General features: G+C 36.7%; 1 protein-coding gene across 2 annotated transcripts in view; it reads left to right on the top strand.

The window, feature by feature from the left end:
* The window catches only part of FAM185A (family with sequence similarity 185 member A), a 53,284-nt gene extending 35,495 nt beyond the window's left edge, over nucleotides 1–17,789 (top strand). For both annotated transcript variants that reach the window (XM_058523982.1, XM_058523972.1), the window contains 2 exons: nucleotides 5,355–5,489; nucleotides 16,488–17,789. In XM_058523982.1, the coding sequence (XP_058379965.1) occupies nucleotides 5,355–5,489; nucleotides 16,488–16,600 (248 nt within the window). In that variant the 3' untranslated portion in view covers nucleotides 16,601–17,789. The remainder of the gene's footprint in view (nucleotides 1–5,354; nucleotides 5,490–16,487) is intronic.
* The last annotated feature ends 1,513 nt before the right edge of the window (nucleotides 17,790–19,302 follow it).

The raw sequence follows: 19,302 nt of genomic DNA, 5'->3' as shown, positions 1-19,302 counted from the left end.
GACATATGGTGTAGGGAAGATCTTATATAACATTCAGGAAACAGATGGTCAAATTATCTTATCCATACTGACATAGTGATTTCAAGAAAATTTCTTCTGATAGAACTTGATTTAAAGACTAGAATACTAGTCCTATAGACCAATGATCTTTGAAACTTTTGGGACAGATGGCTATGAAGACGATTTTGCTCTTTGTAGTGCAAACAAAAATGTTGTAATATATTGACTGTTATCGTGGAATTTTTTAGTGTTAGTGTTTGGGTTTTTCAGTTTAGTTTTATGTCTGAAATAGAATATTCTTTGGAGGAAAATGTTCCCATACGTTCTTTTGGAAACTTTCCGACCAGCCTGTAAGAGGACCTTCTCAGGCCGTCACTCATCACTCTGAGTAATACTTTTCAAAGTGTGATCCTGAAATAAAGATATCACCAGGAAGGTTCTCTAAAGTGGTTATTGACTTAGTCTCTTGAAGTATCAAAGACTTATGATGTATCTCTTTCAATAATCTTATTTCTAGTACAAATAATTTATTCTGCGTCCAAGTCTTGCATTAAAAATGATACACTTTTTTAGTCGTCTGAAGACTGAATATGAGTCTGTGTGTGCATGTGTGTACGTACATGCACACGTGCGTGGTGGCCAGTGGCTTGGCTACTTGGAGTAGCTTGGCTGTAGGGGTTGAAGTGGCTTGGGTACAGATACAGAAAGTTAAGAACCTGTATCTCTGTATAAAAAATTTTTTTAATAAAGTCTAGAAGCTCTTGCATATTGGCCAGAACAGGGCTATGTGTTTAACAAGGAAAATACTTCCTTACAGAGACCAATTATTCCTGCTGTTAGTAATTTCTTTGCCATGTTGGTTTAATACCTTTTTGTCCAGTGAGGCTCCCTTGTCAGAGTGTCAGAATAAAACTACAAAACATAGGGGTCTGAAGCTGAAGTTATTACTGACACACAGGTGTGATTTGATTTTTCAGGGTCACTTTTTTTCCCTTTAAACTAAGATAATATCATGTTTTCACTAAATTTCTAAGAGCTTCCGTAATACTATTCAGAGTATTTTGTAAATGCCATAAAAGTCATATAATTGCATTCTCTTATTACAAACACCCAAGGAGAAAATAAGTAAACCATTACAATATTTAATGTTACTAATAACAGAGTGAAAACGAAGTTTTGAATAAGCAGCTCTTACATGAAAGTTATTTCCTATTTTGTATGGATGGGCAAGAAAGTAAAACAAACAAAAAACATTGTTAATCTTTATCTACTTAAAATATTTTTGAGTGTTATTTAGAATGTTGTTCCAGTAACCTGTGGACATAGCATATGATGTTGCAAAATTTGATTAGGATTACAATTTTGTGTTTTCTCCTACTGGGGCCATGTTACTGGCAGATGCTTAAAGATAACTGGAAACAGAGATTTCTGTCTTATTTCAGGTCTCTTAATTCTCGCTGCACTTGGGAACAGTAACTTTTTAGAGTAATGAACAGTTATTCAGGATTCTGTTGCTTAATGGTTAGTAAAGACACCTGAAATCCATTCCAGCTCTGCCACTGTCTTGCTGTAGGTTTCAAGAGCCAGCCATTTGAGTCTCTTAGGTCTTCTCCATTTTGCCATGTGAAAATGAATGTTACAATGCTTGTTTTCACTTATCCTATGAAAGTTAATGTGGTGACCTTATTAATTCATTCCAAAAGGCTGTATTTAGGCTTGAGGGTCAGACCAGCATCTGAGTACTGACTTTTCCACTTAAAATTTGTCCTTGATAAAACCACTAATCTTAATATATAGTATGTCTTCAATAAATGGTACTGTATTAGTTCACTTTTTAATTAAAAATATAGTATTGATGTCAATAACCATGAAGCAGTTCATGAAGTGACAAGAGGTTGAAGATACAACAGCAGCTCTCCTTTCTAAAAAAGAATAGTGTTAAAGGTGGGACATTTGGGAAAGTTTTCAAGTCATGAGAATTCTTCATTCACAAAGAGTAATGGAGTTTTGGTAGTAATGGTTTTTGTGTTTTTTAAGGGTATGGAGAGAGATTAGGATAGAACTATTTGCGTTGCTTAATGCTTTTAAAGCTCTAACAGATTTAAGGTTCCTTTATTTATTTAAGAACAGAAAAAAGTGTTCATAAAATTATCACATTTGATGTATTTAGAGATATAAAGTTCTAGAAAAAAGTTTTTTTTTTTTCCTTTAAAAAAGCGATTCTTATTATTGAGATTAGAGCAGAATTACAAAAACTGTCAAAAGGAATAAAATTCTATTTAAACTTCTGCTGCTATTGCAGCTGAATATCCATGAGTGGGGACTTTTATATATATATATTTTTTAATTTTTTGTTTATTGCAGTAACATTGGTTTATAACATTGTAAAAATTTCAGGTGTACATCATTTTACTTCTATTTCTGCGTAGATTACATCATGTTCATCACCAAAATACTAATTACAACCCATCACCACACACATGTACCAAATTATCCCTTTCACCCTCCTCCCTCCCCCCTTCCCCTCTGGTAACCACCAATCCAATCTCTGTCCCTATGCGTTTGTTTATTGTTGTTATTATCTACTACTTAATGAAGGAAATCATGCGGTATTTGACCTTCTCTCTCTGACTTATTTCACTTTGCATTATATCTTCAATGTCCATCCATGATGTCACAAATGGCTGGATTTCATCGTTTCTTATGGCTGAGTAGTATTCCATTGTGTATATATACCACAGCTTCTTTATCCATTCGTCCCTTGATGGGCACTTAGCTTGCTTCCAAGTGTTGGCTATTGTGAATAACGCTGCAATGAACACATGGGTGCATGTACCTTTACAAATTGGTGTTTTCAAGTTCTTTGGATAAATACCCAGCAGTGGGATGGCTGGATCATATGGTAGTTCTATCCTTGATTTTTTGAGGAATCTCCATACTGTTTTCCATAGTGGCTGCACCAGTTTGCACTCCCACCAGCAGTGTATGAGAGTTCCCTTCTCTCCACATCCTCTCCAACACATGTTGTTTCCTGTCTTGTTAATTATAGCCATTCTGACGGGCGTCAGGTGATATCTCATTGTAGTTTTGATTTGCATTTCCCTGATAGTTAATGATTTTGAACATCTTTTCATGTGTCTGTTGGCCATCTGTATATCTTCTTTGGAGAAATGTCTGTTCAGGTCCTTTGCCCATTTTTTAATGGGGTTGGTAGTTTTTTTGTTGGTAAGATGCATGAGTTCTTTATATATTTTGGAGATTAAGCCCTTATCAGAAGTATGGTTTGCAAATATCTTCTCCCAATTGTTAGGTTGTCTTTTCGTTTTGTTGATGGTTTCCTTTGCTGTGCAGAAGCTTTTTAGTTTGATGTAGTCCCATTTGTTTATTTTTTCTATTGTTTCTCTTGCCCGGTCAGACGTGGTGTTTGAGAAGATATTGCTAAGACCAATGTCGAAGAGCGTACTGCCTATGTTTTCTTCTAGAAGTTTCACAGTTTCAGGTCTTACATTCAAGTCTTTAATCCATTTGGAGTTAATTTTTGTGTATGGTGTAAGGTAAGGGTCTACTTTCATTTTTTTGCATATGGCTATCCAGTTTTCCCAACACCATTTGTTGAAGAGACTTTCTTTTCCCCATTGTATGTTCTTGGCTCCTTTGTCAAAGATTAGCTGTCCATAGATGTGTGGGTTTATTAGAAAAAAGTTTTTTAAATCTATTATTTTCTACTTTTTAAAGTATGTTTGGTAGAAAAACATGTATCTTCTATTCATCCTGAAATTTTCCAGGATTGTTTTTGTTTTGTTTTTTCCTAAAGCCCTCATATCTATTGTTTTGGGAAATCTCCTGTCAGTAGTTTACACTTAAACCCTGAAAGCAATTTGTTTTTTTTTTGTTTGTTTGTTTGTTTGTTTTTTGTGAGGAGGACCAGCCCTGAGTTAACATCCAATGCCAATCCTCCTCTTTTTTTGCTGAGGAAGACTGGCCCTGGGCTAACATCCATGACCATCTTCCTCCACTTTATATGGGACGCCGCCACAGCATGGCTTAACAAGCGGTGCGTCGGTGCACACCCGGGATCCGAACCGGCGAACCCTGGGCCGCCACAGCGGAACGTGTGCACTTAACCGCTTGTGCCACCGGGCCGGCCCCAGCAATTTGGTTTTTAAATAAAATAAATTACTTGTAGTGATGTGCTTTGTTCTCCCCTGTTTTGAGGCGTAAATATGCGAGTTCATCAGTCTTACCGCAAACTTCCAGCTCCAGTTAGGAAGGCTGAGAAGATACGAAACTACTTAGGGAAACTTAAGCTGATGTTAACCAAACCAGAAGGCAAACAGTGACCCATAAATAAATGCGTTCTAAAAGGAATCTGTACAACATTCACAATGACTGTTATCCTGACCCTCGTTGTCCACAGAATTGGGGTTAATGGTTTATGGCCGGGGCCTCTTACTTACTTTATTTGATACATGAGAAACAGAAAAAGAAAACCTTCTGAAACAGGAGTGTGCTGGTGAGTTTACATTGCAACCCATGTAATTGTTTTGAAAAATGATTAGGTAACAGAGTACTTCTTATTTCCTCCTTTAGAAGCTTGAATTACCACAAGATTGTAGTGGAAATAAAGTTGAATGTCTTGCCTCAGGTACCCAAAAGACTGTAATCCATTGAAAAGAAACATTAGTCAGTTGAAATTAAAATATTCCTTTTTTTATTGTTATTCTCCCCAATACACACCCACCCAAGGTACAACTGAAAGCACAAGAGCTCAGGGTTCTAGCTGTGTTCTAATACTTATGTCCTGTAATACGACGAGGTAGCAGTATGTGAAATACCACAGTGGTTAAGATCATGGGCTTTGTTGTCATTGAACCGGATCTAGATTCCAATACTAGCTCCAGTGGGAACTTGAGCAAGTTCTCATCTGTCAGGTCGAGATTATAACAATACCTCATAAAGTTGATATGGATATTTTAAAAGATAGTGTAATTAAGATGTCTGGCCCTTAGAAAATGCTCAATTAATGGTAAATCCTGTCTACAAGCTACAGGTGTAGTAAACTACTCACTTTTCTGGTATAGATGAGCTGACTAAGGCTATTGGCAAAAGAAGAAATAGTAGTTCATAATGTCCTAATGACTCATACTGTTGACAGAAGTTACTATGAATGCCTTGGGAGTAAGAAAACATCGACCACCTGGGAGTAAGGAAAAGGCACAGCTATTTAAATAGAATATGCTGAAGAGTAAAGACAGTTTACCAGGAGCAATGCTACCCTTTCAATCATTTTTATAATAGGCTCTGATACTTTTGATTTCTTTGCATTAATAAGCTCTCCTTTAAATTTATTACAGGCTCTATTCTCGTCAAGGTTGCGTCTTCTCTTCAAGCTCATTTGCAGTTATCAGGGAAAGAGGTTGATGTGAACTCAGAAGTCCATGTTCAAGAAATGGCTGAAGCTTATAAAGATGATGGTGTAATAGTTACTGGTAAGGAGACTGCATTTTGCTATCTAAGATGAATAGTCATTGTTCGTATGTAAGTGGAAATACGGTATACTTAACTGCTGTTTTAGTCTTTTATTCCTTTTCATTGTCACATTTTGGTCTTTGACACTTTTTTCTTCTGCTGCTTATAAGTAACATAATGCAGACCTTTAGTTTGAAACACTCACTAGACCTGTCATTGGATAAAATTGATTTAAAAAATTTTCCTATCTCAAAGAGATATTTGCACACCCATATTCACCACAGCATTATTCACAGTAGCCAAGAGGTAGAAGCAACCCAAATGTCTATTAATGAATGAATAGATAAATGAAATGTGGTATATGCATGGAATATTATTCATCCTTAAAAAGGAAGGAAATCTTGTCACATGCTACAACATAGATGAATCTTGAGGACATTATGCTAAGTGAAATAAGCCAGTCGCAAAAAGACATACTGTATGATTCCACTTATATGAGATATCTAAAGTAGTTAGATTCATAGAAGCAAAAAGTAGGAGGAGGGGAAAATGGGGAGTTGTTCAATGAGTATAAAGTTTCAGTTTTACAAGATGAAAAAGTTCTGGAGATCTGCTGCACAGTAATATGAATATAACACTACTGAACTGTAAACTTAAAAATGGTTAAGATGGTAAATTTTATGTTTTGTGTTTTTTACCATAATTAGAATTTTTAAAAATCATTAAAATTTTTTTTTTCTGGCACAGCTGCCTTCTAATTCTTGGACTTAAAAATCAACTAAATACAGGGGCTGGCCTGGTGCATAGTGGTTAAGTTCGTGTGCTCCACTTCGGTGGCCCAGGGTTCACAGGTTTCAATCCTGAGCATGGACCTACGCACCACTCATCAAGCCATGCTGTCGCAGGCATCCCACATATAAAGTAGAGGAAGATGGGCATGGATGTTAGCCCAGGGCCAATCTTCCTCAGCAAAAAGAGGAAGATTGGCAATAGATATTAGCTCAGGGCTAATCTTCCTCACCAAAAAAAAAAAAAATCAACTAAATACATATATTATAGTGCAAAATTTAAAGTTAACTTTGTATGATTAGAATAAATAGAAATTTTGTTTGGTATTATGCACATTGTAAACTTGCTCTTTTAGTACAAATTCTCAATCCCAGAAATGTTAATAGCTTTTGCACATTTTTTCTAATTACCTCTGGCTGTATTGATGGCTGAGATTACTTTTTAAAATATTTATTGTAGGGGCTGGCCCAGTGGTGTAGTGGTTGGGTTCACACACTCAGCTTCAGCTGCCCAGGGTTCATGGGTTTGGATCCCGGGCGTGGACCTACACACCACACATCAAACCATGCTGTGGGGGCGTCCCATATACAAACTAGCGGAAGATTGACACAGAGTTAGCTCAGGGCCACTGTTCCTCACACACAAAAAATTTTATTGTATAGATAATACATGTATATGGTAAAAAAAAGAATTAATGCTGGTGAACTTTTCCTTTAAATCTTACCAGAATGGCATCAAGAAGGACATTGAAATTAAAGTGTGTACATGCATGTATGCCACAGGCTCACCCATGAGATATTGTCTAGAAAAAGAAAGTGTGGGTGGTGGCAGTGGTGGGATGTCCTCATAAGATCAAGATTCAGTTTTAAATATTTATTTTATATGTCATAAAAGTTAAGAAAGCAGTCTATTAAAAATCATAGAATATTAATAAAAAGCATAACGGTAATAAAAAAATGTTTAAAAATAACACCTGTACACTCTCAGATCTAACCCAGTGCCTAATGGGCAGACTTTTAGTCACACAGAAAAAATTAGATGAAAATTTAAGTGTATTACATGTGGTAAGAATCAGCTTCTTTTCACCTAGTCTCTTAAGTTTGATAAGGAGCCAACAGAATTACTTTCTTTGGCCCCAGTAATCTAACACAAGAATACAAATTTGTTTAATAATGCTCTGAATGATGGCATAATCAAATTATTTTACATATGTTAAGAATATTTGAATTATAAATTAAAGCTATTTTGTCATTTTTCATTCTGTTTCTCACAGATTCATATGCCTTTCTGAAATTTAGATTTAGTTTTAAAACTCTATTCTTGTCAACTTTAGACATTAAAAAAAGACCTCATTAAATTATTTAAACACTAAGTCCTGTCACTGGATAAAATCATTATCTGCAGACCTGATATTTTTATTAAGTTCTTGCCTGTTTCCATTCCACTAAACCAGTACCACCTCAAACGTTTAAAAACAAACATTATCTTTTCCTAGCCTAGCTGCTCCTCCTTCTGTCCTCTATATTTTCTTTTATTTGGTCAGTCAGTCACTCAACAGACATTTATGGAATCAGGCACTGCTAGAAATGAGGACTGCAAAGATAAAGTATGATCTCTGCGCCATCTGAGGAGCTTACATACTAGTGAGGCAAGACAAACAAACCAGTGACAGTAAAGTGAAATAAATGTTATAGTAAAAGTATGTATGTGGTACTGTGAGAGCATGGAGGTGGCACATCTAAATTAGACTAGCATTGTGAGTTTGAGGAAGTGAAAAAAGTTCTATATAGCTCGAGTGTAGAGAGTAAGGGAGAAAGTGCCATAAAAGGAGGCTGGAGCGTTTGGGAAGGGTCAGCTTATATAGGGCTGTTTGGGATTTTATATTAAGTGCATTGTAAAGGCACTGAAAAGTTTTAATCTGGGGCTCACATAATCAGATCTGTGCAATAGAAAGATCACAGGATTTCGAATGGTGAAAGATTGGAAAGGACAGTAGTAGAAGAAGTTTACTGCAGTAATTCAGGAGAGAGTTCGGTGGCCTGGACTCTACAGTGATCTCTCTTAAACTCAACAAACAAATAAATAAGCCTTCAACAAATTTTGGTTAAAGAAATAGATGAATGGATGCTATGAGGAAGGTGCATGCTTACCTTATTGGTTATTACAAAGCTCCTCAGCCTACTTAATTCTTTTTGTGTGTTGTTACTGTATCTTACGCTCTAGTCCCCACTTCCTAAACAAGGAAAGCCCAAATTGCAGAATGAAATTTATTTCCTGCTTACAGCGCAAGAATCTACGTAGTGACCGGCAGAGTTCTTTTATAGAGTAGCACAAGATATACTATGAGTTGGGCCCCAGATGGATCTGTTGGTTGTCTCTGATATTAGATTAAATCCATTGGAGTCACAATGCAGAGGGACCTCAGATAAGGATAGGGAAGTCTTTTTGGAAAAAGCTATATGAACAAGTGATTGGGTTTAGAGAAACTTTCATATTTCATTTTGATTCTAAAACTGGTGCCCAGGGCCGGCCCCGTGGCTTAGCGGTTAAGTGCGCGCGCTCCGCTGCTGGCGGCCCGGGTTCGGATCCCGGGCGAGCACCGACGCACCGCTTCTCTGGCCATGCTGAGGCCGCGTCTCACATATAGCAACTAGAATGGATGTGCAACTACGACATACAACTATCTACCGGGGCTTTGGGGGAAAAATAAATAAATAAAATCTTTAAAAAAATAAAAATAAAAAATAAATAAATAAATAAAACTGGTGCCCAAAAGGCTACAGATCTTCTTTATCACGTGGATGGAATAATTTAAGAGACCTAGAAAATCAGGGCAGATTGCTTTTTCTGTGGAGATTTCCAATCTGAAACCCAAATTTGGAAATAATGAGCAGCTTTATATGCGAGTTGTTATTATGGGCAGCTGAGCTTAGCTCATCTGGGCCTTCCTTACAGAGCCTATGAGGCATAGAAACAGAAATATCCTCACTGCTAAGAGGTCTGGATTGTATCTATAGCATGACTTCTGCAGGATTTCTGCAAGAAGCCATGCCAATAAAATTTAGTCCCAGGGCTCAGGCTTTCCACAGGGTTTGATGTGTCAGCCCTGTAATTTTATTTCATTTCCTGCTTAATGGTTTCCCTTGCTGTTGTTGCTGTCACTGATAAATAACTGTATGTTGTATAATTCTTAAAGGGATTTACAAGTATTATGTGCTATTCCGAGGTCACAAGAAAGCCAGGGACTCTCTCAGGCTGAAACATTTACCTACTAAAAAGCTGTGCACAGTGTGTATTCTTTGGGAGGCATTCTCTAATCTTTATGAGATTTTTGATTCTAAGTTTTCTGCTTTACCCATATATGGCAAATTCAACAGGTGGTAAATGGCTTAGGTAAGATAGTTCTAAGAAGTTGATTTCTCTATTAGGTTTTAGACTTCGTTTATCAACTTAGATATGAAACCTCGCTGTGGTATATCAAGCCCTTCTCTAAGCCCAAAAAATGCATGTGTTACAAAGTCCTTTTGTCTTAAAGCTCTCCAATTTAGACGTTTAGAGAGTATTAAGAGATAAAGTGTGTTGCCAGCCAAATGATTGTTGTTTGTCACTGCATACTAGGGAAGATGGTACTAATGGGTTCACTTTATTTTAGTCAAACTAGAAATGTAAAGCATATAAAAGATAAATTCATTTGGGATCAAAATAAACCACCAAGTCAGAAGAGAGTTCTCAGCTTGTTTTTAGGCCAGAGAGTTATACATTTAATGGTATTGTGATTTATAATGGAAAGCTGATTCATGGATTGGAAAAGAGGTTGAAATGGGACTAGGCCCACAGGATATCACTTTTAAGATCTAGAAACAGTGTTTTCTCTCCAAGTGGGAAAAAAATCTAGTCTTTTGATATGACTCGTAGAAATAATTCTTCTTTTAGAACACACTAACGTTTTGGGTTTTCTCCAAGCTTATAGCACGTGGTTTTGTCAGTCATGTACGTGTGCTTCAGGACGACATGAAGGAAATTTAGTATCAGAATAAAGAATGCTATAGGCTTATGGCTGGCTGCTTAAAAATACTTTGACAGGGAGTTAATATAGGAACTGTCTTCAGATCGTTTGTGCTTTTATGACGTTTTTGTTTACCCATCATTTTGTTAAAGGGTAAGATCCTGGGAGTGTCATAGATAATTAGACATCAACTTTGTTTGTTAATGTTTACAAAAAAAGAAGACCAGGTTTTGTTTCTATTCATCTGCAAACTTTGCTTGTAAGGCCAGATAGTAAATATATTAGACTTTGCAGACTACATATGGTTTCTGTTGCATATTCTTTTTTGTATTTTTATAACCCTTTAAAAATGTAAAAGTCATTCTTAGCTCTCAGGCCATAAAAACAGGCCTCAGGCCAGATTTGGCCTGTGAGCTGCAGTTTGCTGACCCCTAGACTAGAGATCAAAGTACAGGCCCCAATCTTAGAGCGTATGATTCTGTTTGTAATGCCTGGGTTTTTTGAATTTTTTGTTTTTGTTTTTGTATTTATTTTGATCATTCAAGAAATACTGAACCACAGCCAAATCATATCCTGAAAGAACTCTTCCTAGTAGTGAAGAAAAAATTATTTGTGCACATAAAAGTGTAATCATGTAAGATTTAAGAAACAGTGCAACCATAGAAGACAGACCATGGCAAATAAAAATACAAAAACATGTTTAACGTCACTAGCCATTACTGAAGTGCAAATTAAAACCAGAATGAGATACTACTATATACTTATTAGAACGGCTAAAATAAAAAATACTGATAATACCAAATGCTGACAAGGATGTGGAGAGATTGCATCTCTCCTGCATTGCTGTTGGAGATGTAAAATGATATAGCCACTCTAGAATTCAGTCTGGCAGTTTGTTAAAAAACTAAACATGAAACTACTATATGACTCAGCAATTACACTCCTGGGCATTTATCTTGGAGAAATGAAACTTAATATTCACATAAAAACCTGTACACAAATATTCATAGATTTATTTTTAATAGCCAAAAACTGGAAACGACTAAAATTCCTTCTACCAGTAAATGGTTACACAAACTCTGGTATGTCCATACAATGGAATACTATTCAACAGTAAAAAGGAACAATCTATTGATACACACAACTTGGAGGGAACTTAAGGGCATCATGCTTAGTGGAAAAAGCCAGTCTCAAAATTTTACATACTGTTTGATTCCATTTATATAACATTCTTGAAATGACAAACTTATAGAAATGGAAAACAGGCAAGTGGTTGCCAAAGGCTAGGGAAGGAGAGGGAGGATAAGACCATAAAGGGATGTCACAAGGGACTTCCTTTGTGGTGATAGAACAGTTCTGTATCTTGATTATAATGATAGTTATATGAATCTATACATGTGATAAAATGTCATAAAAGTATACACAAAAATATACAAAAAAGTGTGTGCAAAAAATGGTGAAATCTGAGTAAAGTAGTCTAATTAATTGTACTTTGCTAACCAATTACCTGGTTTTGATAATGCACTATGGTTATGTAAGATGTCACCATTGGGAGAACTGGGTAATGGGTGCACAGACCTCTTTGTATTATTTTTGCAACTTCTTGTGAGTCTTTAATTATTTCAAAATAAGAAGTTAAAAAGAGAGAGAGAAAGAGCATGATGAAGGGAGAGAGGGAAAAAAAGATAGAGAGAGAAAGAGAGAAAGAAACAATGGAGCCTTCCAGGCAAGAAGCTGAGTAAAAAGGGCTGATTTACCTTCCTACCTAAAACGATAACAAAACCAAAATTTTTTAAACAGACAAAATACATGGAAAAACAGTTTCCAAGACACTAGACATCAGGCAATGAAAGAAAGAGATCACTGGGAGGTGGGAAATAAACAAAATGAGCCCCTGCTTCCTGCCTTGAGGGAGTCTCCAGGCTGTAGTACAGGGAAAGGAAACTAAAGTGGAGCCTAACAGACTCCCTGAGTTGAGCAGACTATGATGAGAGTCCGCTGCAACCAACACAGCTCTAGTTCATAGGACACAGTACCAGAGGGAGTAGAACCTGGTGCCACACATTCAGGAATAATGCCTGTGCCACCTGCCAGACTGGAAAAAAATCATAACTCATGGGGCATTGGGTAGAGCACTTAGTACTTGGAAACAGCCATAAACTGAGCACTCCTCCAGAACTGCCTAACAAATCATAAAAGCAAGAGATGAAAGGCTTAAACTGTTCCAAGTAACTTAACTGCATCCCTGAACAAAGCTCAGGATTTACAGGAATATGAAAATATCCAGCACCCAACAAAATAAAATTCACAATGTCTGGCATCCAATCAAAGATTATCAGACATGCAAAGAGGCAAGAAAACATGACCCATAATGAAGAGAATATCAATTGAAACCCACCCAGAACAGACACAGATGTTAGAATTAGCAGAGGAGGAAAATAAAATAGTTACTATAACTGTATACCTCATGTTGGAATAAAGTTAAGACATGGAAGATATAAAAAAGACTAAAAATGAATTTATGGAAGTGAAAATTACAATATCTGAGATGAAAAATACAGTGGATGGGATTAGACGTGAAAGATATGAGGAAGAAAGAGTCTCTCCAGAACACTTCTTGGGCAAAACTGATTAATTGTATACTTGCTCAAAACCTAGAGTACTGTTGTCTTTGTTATCACTCTAGGTAATTGAGAGAAAATATAATTATGGACACCATTAAAACTAGCTCAGAAATACTTTCTTCTCAGTAAAAATTTGTTGTCAAGATGTCTTAGGTTGCACTTTTGTCAAGAGAAGACTAAACAATTAAAGAATATTGACAGCATTAAATATTTGGTTATGGAATTGTGTGTGGTATTAGAGGTTTTGTTTGTGAAATATATCCATTAAAAATAAGAAGGTTTCAGGGGCCGACCCCATGGTGTAGTGGTTAAGTGCGCACGCTCTGCTGCTGGAGGCCTGGTTCAGATCCCGGGTGGGCACCGATGCACCACTTGTCAGGCCATGCTGTGGTGGCGTCCCATATAAAGTGGAGGAAGATCGGCATGGATGTTAGCTCAGGGCCAGTCTTCCTAGCAAAAAGAAGAGGATTGGCACGGATGTTAGCTCAGGGCTAATCTTCTTCACACACACAAAAAAATAATAATAATAATAATAAAGTTTCAGAGAAATTTTTTTCATGTTGTTTTGTAAGTATGATTTATTTTCCTAGCCAGCTGGTAAGGTTTTTGAGGGTATTAGCATGTCTTTTTACATCTTTTGAACCTCCCTAAACTACTTAGCATAGCGCTTCCCATAGTGGGTGGTCAGTAGTGTTTATAATGTGAAAGAGGGAATCCTCCAACTATGGTGCACTGAAGTTTAATCTGTTACTAATAAGGCAGCACCAGAATTATCCCTCCAAATGAACCACATGTAAATAAACAAAGTTTGTTACAGGATTGGGAGTGAGAGTAGGTGTGGGGGCAGGGAGAAGCTACCCTTAGCCAAGAAGATTTTTAAGCCTATTTTTAAACAAGATAATTAAATTCTGCAATTTACTCCTTAGAGCCCCCTATCTTTGTCTACAGCGAGTGCTGATTAGATCAGGTGCATTTTGGGTTAAATAATGACTGATGCTTCTTGACTAGGTATTTGAGGATAGATAGATAGATAGATAGATAGATAGATAGATAGATAGATAGAAAGAACTTGGAGATTGATATATTTAGGTAGATTTGTACAGGGCAGATTTAGAGAGCAAATGCTAGAGTTTAAAAACATGTCCTGAGAAGAAACTTTTGCTCCCACTTAATGAAAGCCGAACTGCATAGGGATAGGGTAGTCGTTTCCCATTTCTTGGTCAAAGAAACATTGTCTGATTTTCACTGGCAAAGGGAATTAAATAAGGAACAACGTTTCTGCAACCCCAAGTTCCAATATATGTTGTAAGATTTTTGTGGGAAGGAATTTATAAACTTTACAAATTAGAATAGAGTCTCCATAGATTCAGACTAAAGTACGAAGAGCTTTCAGTAAATTGCTTATTGGCAAGATAGAGAAAACTATTTTCAAGCAACCTAAATGGAATTTTATAAATTGTCTTGCTTTTTAAGTATTGTCTCTAAGCTAAAGTTGCTTGTGTGTTCAGCACTATGCATGGCCTCTACTTCTGCAGAAGGAAATGAGTAGATTGGCTTCTCTCTCCATAAGCAAGAAATGTGTGATTGGGGAGGAAACAAATAATATATTAAGGAAAAGATCTTAGATATTTGGGAAAACCTCACTATTGTTGATACTTTACTATTGATGCTAAATGGTGTAAAAAAATAATAAAATTAGAGCAATGAATTTTCAGGATTTCCGGTTTTTTACTCTACATTTATTTGAATTACTAGAAAAAAAAAATTCTGTATTATAGAAAAACTATTGGGTACAGGTACCTAGAAATCCTGACCTACCAAATGCAGCACAGGCACAAAAAGAAGGACAGATTAAAACTGATAAAGCTGAACTCCTATTGATGAAGAAAGGAAAAAGAGAAGCTTCTAACACAGGAATTTACCAATTGGACTGAGAGAGATTTTAACTAGTTTAATGAGAAGTGGGGTCATGATGATATTGAAAATATAGCAAGAGAAGTAAAAGGAAAAACTCCAGAGGAAGCCATTGAATACTCAGCGGTGTTCTGGGAAAGATGCTATGAACTTTAAGACATAGATAGACAGGATTATGGTGCAGATTAAAGGAGAGAGGCAAGAATTCAGAGAATTTGTATCAAAGAAGCACTTGACACAAAGATTGGATGGTACAAAGCACCTTTTCGTCAGCTGGAAACACCATATGGTATTAACAAAGGAAAAAACTATACTACAGAAGAGAATTGTTTCCTGATTTATGTGCTTGGATTCAACAAAGAAAATGTATCTGATGAATTAAAACAGTATATTCACAACTCTCCTCAATTCAGATTTGACTGATTTCTTAAATCCATAGTTGCAGTGGAACTCCAGAGGATTACCTTGATTGAAAGAAAAAAACATAGAACTAGAAGAATAGAGATGGGAAACAAACCAGGAGAGCTCTATGATTGCCACAGCCTATTAACCTTGAGAGTTTCTAGACTGCAGAGCAGGGAGGGGTAACATAGTCAGAGCTTGAGTGGAGGAGACAGAGCTAAGCATCTGGGGAGGCCAGGGCTGCTAGAGTTCACAAGAAAGAGTTCCAGAGAGGAGGGAGCTGCATAGGCTGCCCATGAGCATTCAGCAAAGTACTGATCAGCCTGTCTGTGAGGAAATTACCTGGTACATGGTACAATGTGAATGAACCTTAAAATAATTATGCTGGTGAAAGAACCTAGATTTTTTTAAAAGAGAGTACATACCATACCATTCCATTTATTAAAATTTTAGAAAATGCAACTAAGCCATAGTGACACAAAGTAGATCAGTGATTTCTGAGGGATAAGGGGTAGGGGGCAGTCCAGAGGGGACTGACAGGGAGGGGCAGGAGGGAAAGATTACAAAGGGGCACAAGGAAACTTAGGAGTGATGGATATGTTCATTATCTTCATTGAGGAGATGGTTTCACAGATTTTTACATATGTTGAAACTTATTACATTGCATACTTTAAATACATGTAGTTTATTTTGTCAATTGTACTTAAATAAAGCTCTTTAAAACCTGCAAAGGGCCGGCCCCGTGGCTTAGCGGTTAAGTGCACGGGCTCCACTGCTGGCGGCCCAGGTTCGGATCCCGGGCGTGCACCAACGCACCGCTTCTCCGGCCATGCTGAGGCTGCGTCCCACATACAGCAACTAGAGGATGTGCAACTATGTCACAACTATCTACTGGGGCTTTGGGGGTAAAAAAAAAAGGAGGAGGATTGGCAATAGATGTTAGCTCAGGGCTGGTCTTCCTCAGCAAAAGGAAGATTAGCGTGGATGTTAGCTCAGGGCTGATCTTCCTCACAAAAAAAAAAAAAAAACCTGCAAACCAAAAAAAAAAACCACACAAATAAAAAACAGAGCAGCTTTCCTTTCAGAGTTGTCCTGAGAAAATGAGAGGAGGGAACAAGCCCAGGTAACCTCTTTGCAACTCTTTCCCAACTCAAACTATCTTTACTAAGATTTTTGCTGTTCCAAGGTGTTTTTCAGTTTTAGAGATGTGTTGTTAGAATCTATGTAGTCAAATTATTGCTCTTGTCAATCAAGATATAACTTTTTGCAATTTCGTGTTTCAGGGCTCCTGAATCAAGCAAGCACACGTGAAAAATGGATTAAGGCTGATGCCCCAAAAGGCACTGTAAGTTTGAGAAGTCAGAGCTGGTTTCAGTCCCTAAAACTACAGGACTAAGAATGGTTTGAGTTGTGTTTATAGTTTTTAACAGTCAGAGCTGGTTTCAGTCCCTAAAGCTGCAGGACCAAGAATGGTTTGAGTTGTGTTTATAGTTTTTAACAATGAGTAGCATAACAATGACTACAAAAATGCAAATACCACTGTTCATTTAGATGTTGAAAACAACAAATTGGAATGAATACTAGTGAATTGTCTTGGGGGGACCTTTTCAAAATTTGTACTTAGCTATTGTATTAGTTTTCTATTGCTCTGTAACAAATTACCACAAATGTATTGACTTAAAATAACACCCATTTATCAGCTCACAGTTCTGTTGGTCAAGAGCCCAGCATGGCTAGGTTCTCTGCTCAGGGTCTCCACAAGGCTGGACTCAAGCTTTTGACTGGGCTGAGTTCTCACCTGGATACTAGGGGGAAAAATCTACTTCCAAGCTCATTCATATTGTTGGCAAAATCCAGTTCCTTGTGACTGTATGACTGAGGTCTCCATTTTCTTGCTGGCTGTCAGCTGGTGATCACTCTTAAGCTTCTAGAGGCCACCTGCATCCCTTCTCATGTGGCCCTCTCCATCTTCAAGCCAGCAATGATGCATTCAGTTCTTCTCATGCTTTGAATATCTGACCTCTTCTGCAGCCAGCTGGAGGATACTCTGCTTTTAAAGGGCTCACTTGATTAGGTCAGGCCTACCCAGGATAATCTTTGTTTTGCCATATAATGTAACATAATCATGGCAGTGATATCTCATCGTATTCACAGTTTGCACTCACAGTCAAGAGGAGGAGATTATACAAAGGCATGGGTAAATGGGGACAGTTATCTTAGACTTCTTTCTACCATAGCTTTCATGTAACGTGTTTTCTACTTATTTGTCATGGCATCAATGTAAATTTAAGCTGTGAATAAAACACATCATAAATGTGATGCAGTTGCTACTGATTCTTAATTTTTTTTTTTGCATAATTTTTACGACATAACTCGTTGGAGGGGGAAACATTCAGCTATTTTATAGCCTGATGTATGAAGATAGATTTTCACTTTTATAGTGGTGTACTGTATATTATATGAATTCTCTTTCTTTCAGACCTTACTTGTCTACTCCTGGAACATTTAAATTATACAACACTGAATAGGCCTTTCTATTGGTTTATATATTTTATAATTAGAATAAATCAGTTCTTAAACACTTATTTCTAATAAATCTTTCCAAATATTGTGATTTATAATAGTCTCTTATTGTTAATATTTCATTTATTTAGAGTTATGTCTGTTTTTAACTTATTTATGAAACCAAAAGTCAGCTTTGTGGGATATCTCCAAGTTTCCTTTTAGTCACCCTTCATGAAATAAAAATTTGTACAAATTTGCATGATACTCATTTAGTATGTTTTATGAGATTGTGGTGTGTGTGTGTGTGTGTGTTAAATTATTAAGTAGAAGAAACTGTGAGGCAATGCAGCAATTTTTATAATCTTTTTTCACTCTTATGCAATTATATAAACACTTTCATGACCAAAAATAAAGTTTATGAAATTAGTCAACAACTAACTGCCAGAAAGGTCGTGAGCATAATAGCACTCAACTGTATTTAAAATTATTAAAGGAATTATATATATGTATTTGGATCACATAGTCAATTCCAAATAGAAAGGAAAAGCTGCCATATTTTGCTTTCTTAAACACAGACCCATATATATCAAAAGCTTAAGAGCTGAAGATGTAAGGAATATTTTGGATACCTTGAGTGCTTTGCACTGAGAACTTGAAGATTTTACCACCTGTTCACTCTACTTCTTGGTCCTTTTTCATAGCCCACTTTTTCTAACACCTACCCCTTTTCTTTCATTTCTGTAGCTATAAAATTTGTCTCCCCATAATGAACAAATGTGTCTCCTGTTCTTGTTTAAAAGAGGATCTTACACAAAGAGTTTTGGAGCAAGCTTTGACAGTTCAACACCCTGCTTGTTTTCCAGAGAACATAACAGAGTGTGTTTCTCCTTACCCTGGTCTTTGTCATGCAGGTACTATTCCTTTAGAAAGGAGTTGCCTCTTTTATAGGTCTCTCCAATAGTGTGCTTGAGACAGTGCAGGGTCAGACACTTAGAGGTCAGAAGCCAACTTTTATGCAGCTGCCAGAAATCTTCAAATTTAGTTAAAAATCACCCTCTTAGAACAGTCATCTTAAGTCTCTTGGCTCAAGTCTTAAAACTTCCTACTCAGCTGATTTCCCCTGCTGTCCACTTCCAGGAACCACTTCACAGCTAAGTGATACTACCTTATTTCAAAAACTCTTTCAGAATCAACCTAAGAAAGGGGAGAGTTACTAGAAGCATTTAGTTAATACAGAATACCCTATAATAATACCTTGTATGGCTCTTTTAAAACTTTTCAAAATAACTTTCATATCCTCTACCTCAAGTTGTATTCTTACTTCAAATTTGTGGAGTACAAAAAGATAGTGATTAACCCTATCTAAGAGATAAGTAATGGAGGAAATAGAAGGCTTAAAACGCTAATCTGGTATATTACGGACACAGCTTGTTGGTGGCAGTCAGAACAGTTGTGCTTTCTCCTGGACTCTGTTAAGATCAGTGTTATATAATATCAAATAATGATATACTGGCATGTGATCATTTGAATTCTGTTAAAATCTAAAGAGGGTTATATTCTACCAGAATGGTAAAAATCCATAGATGAAAGCTT

Source organism: Diceros bicornis, chromosome 3, assembly GCF_020826845.1.
Source record: "Diceros bicornis minor isolate mBicDic1 chromosome 3, mDicBic1.mat.cur, whole genome shotgun sequence".
Classification (NCBI taxonomy): Eukaryota; Metazoa; Chordata; class Mammalia; order Perissodactyla; family Rhinocerotidae; genus Diceros; species Diceros bicornis.
This window is presented reverse-complemented; position numbering and strand designations above follow the sequence as displayed.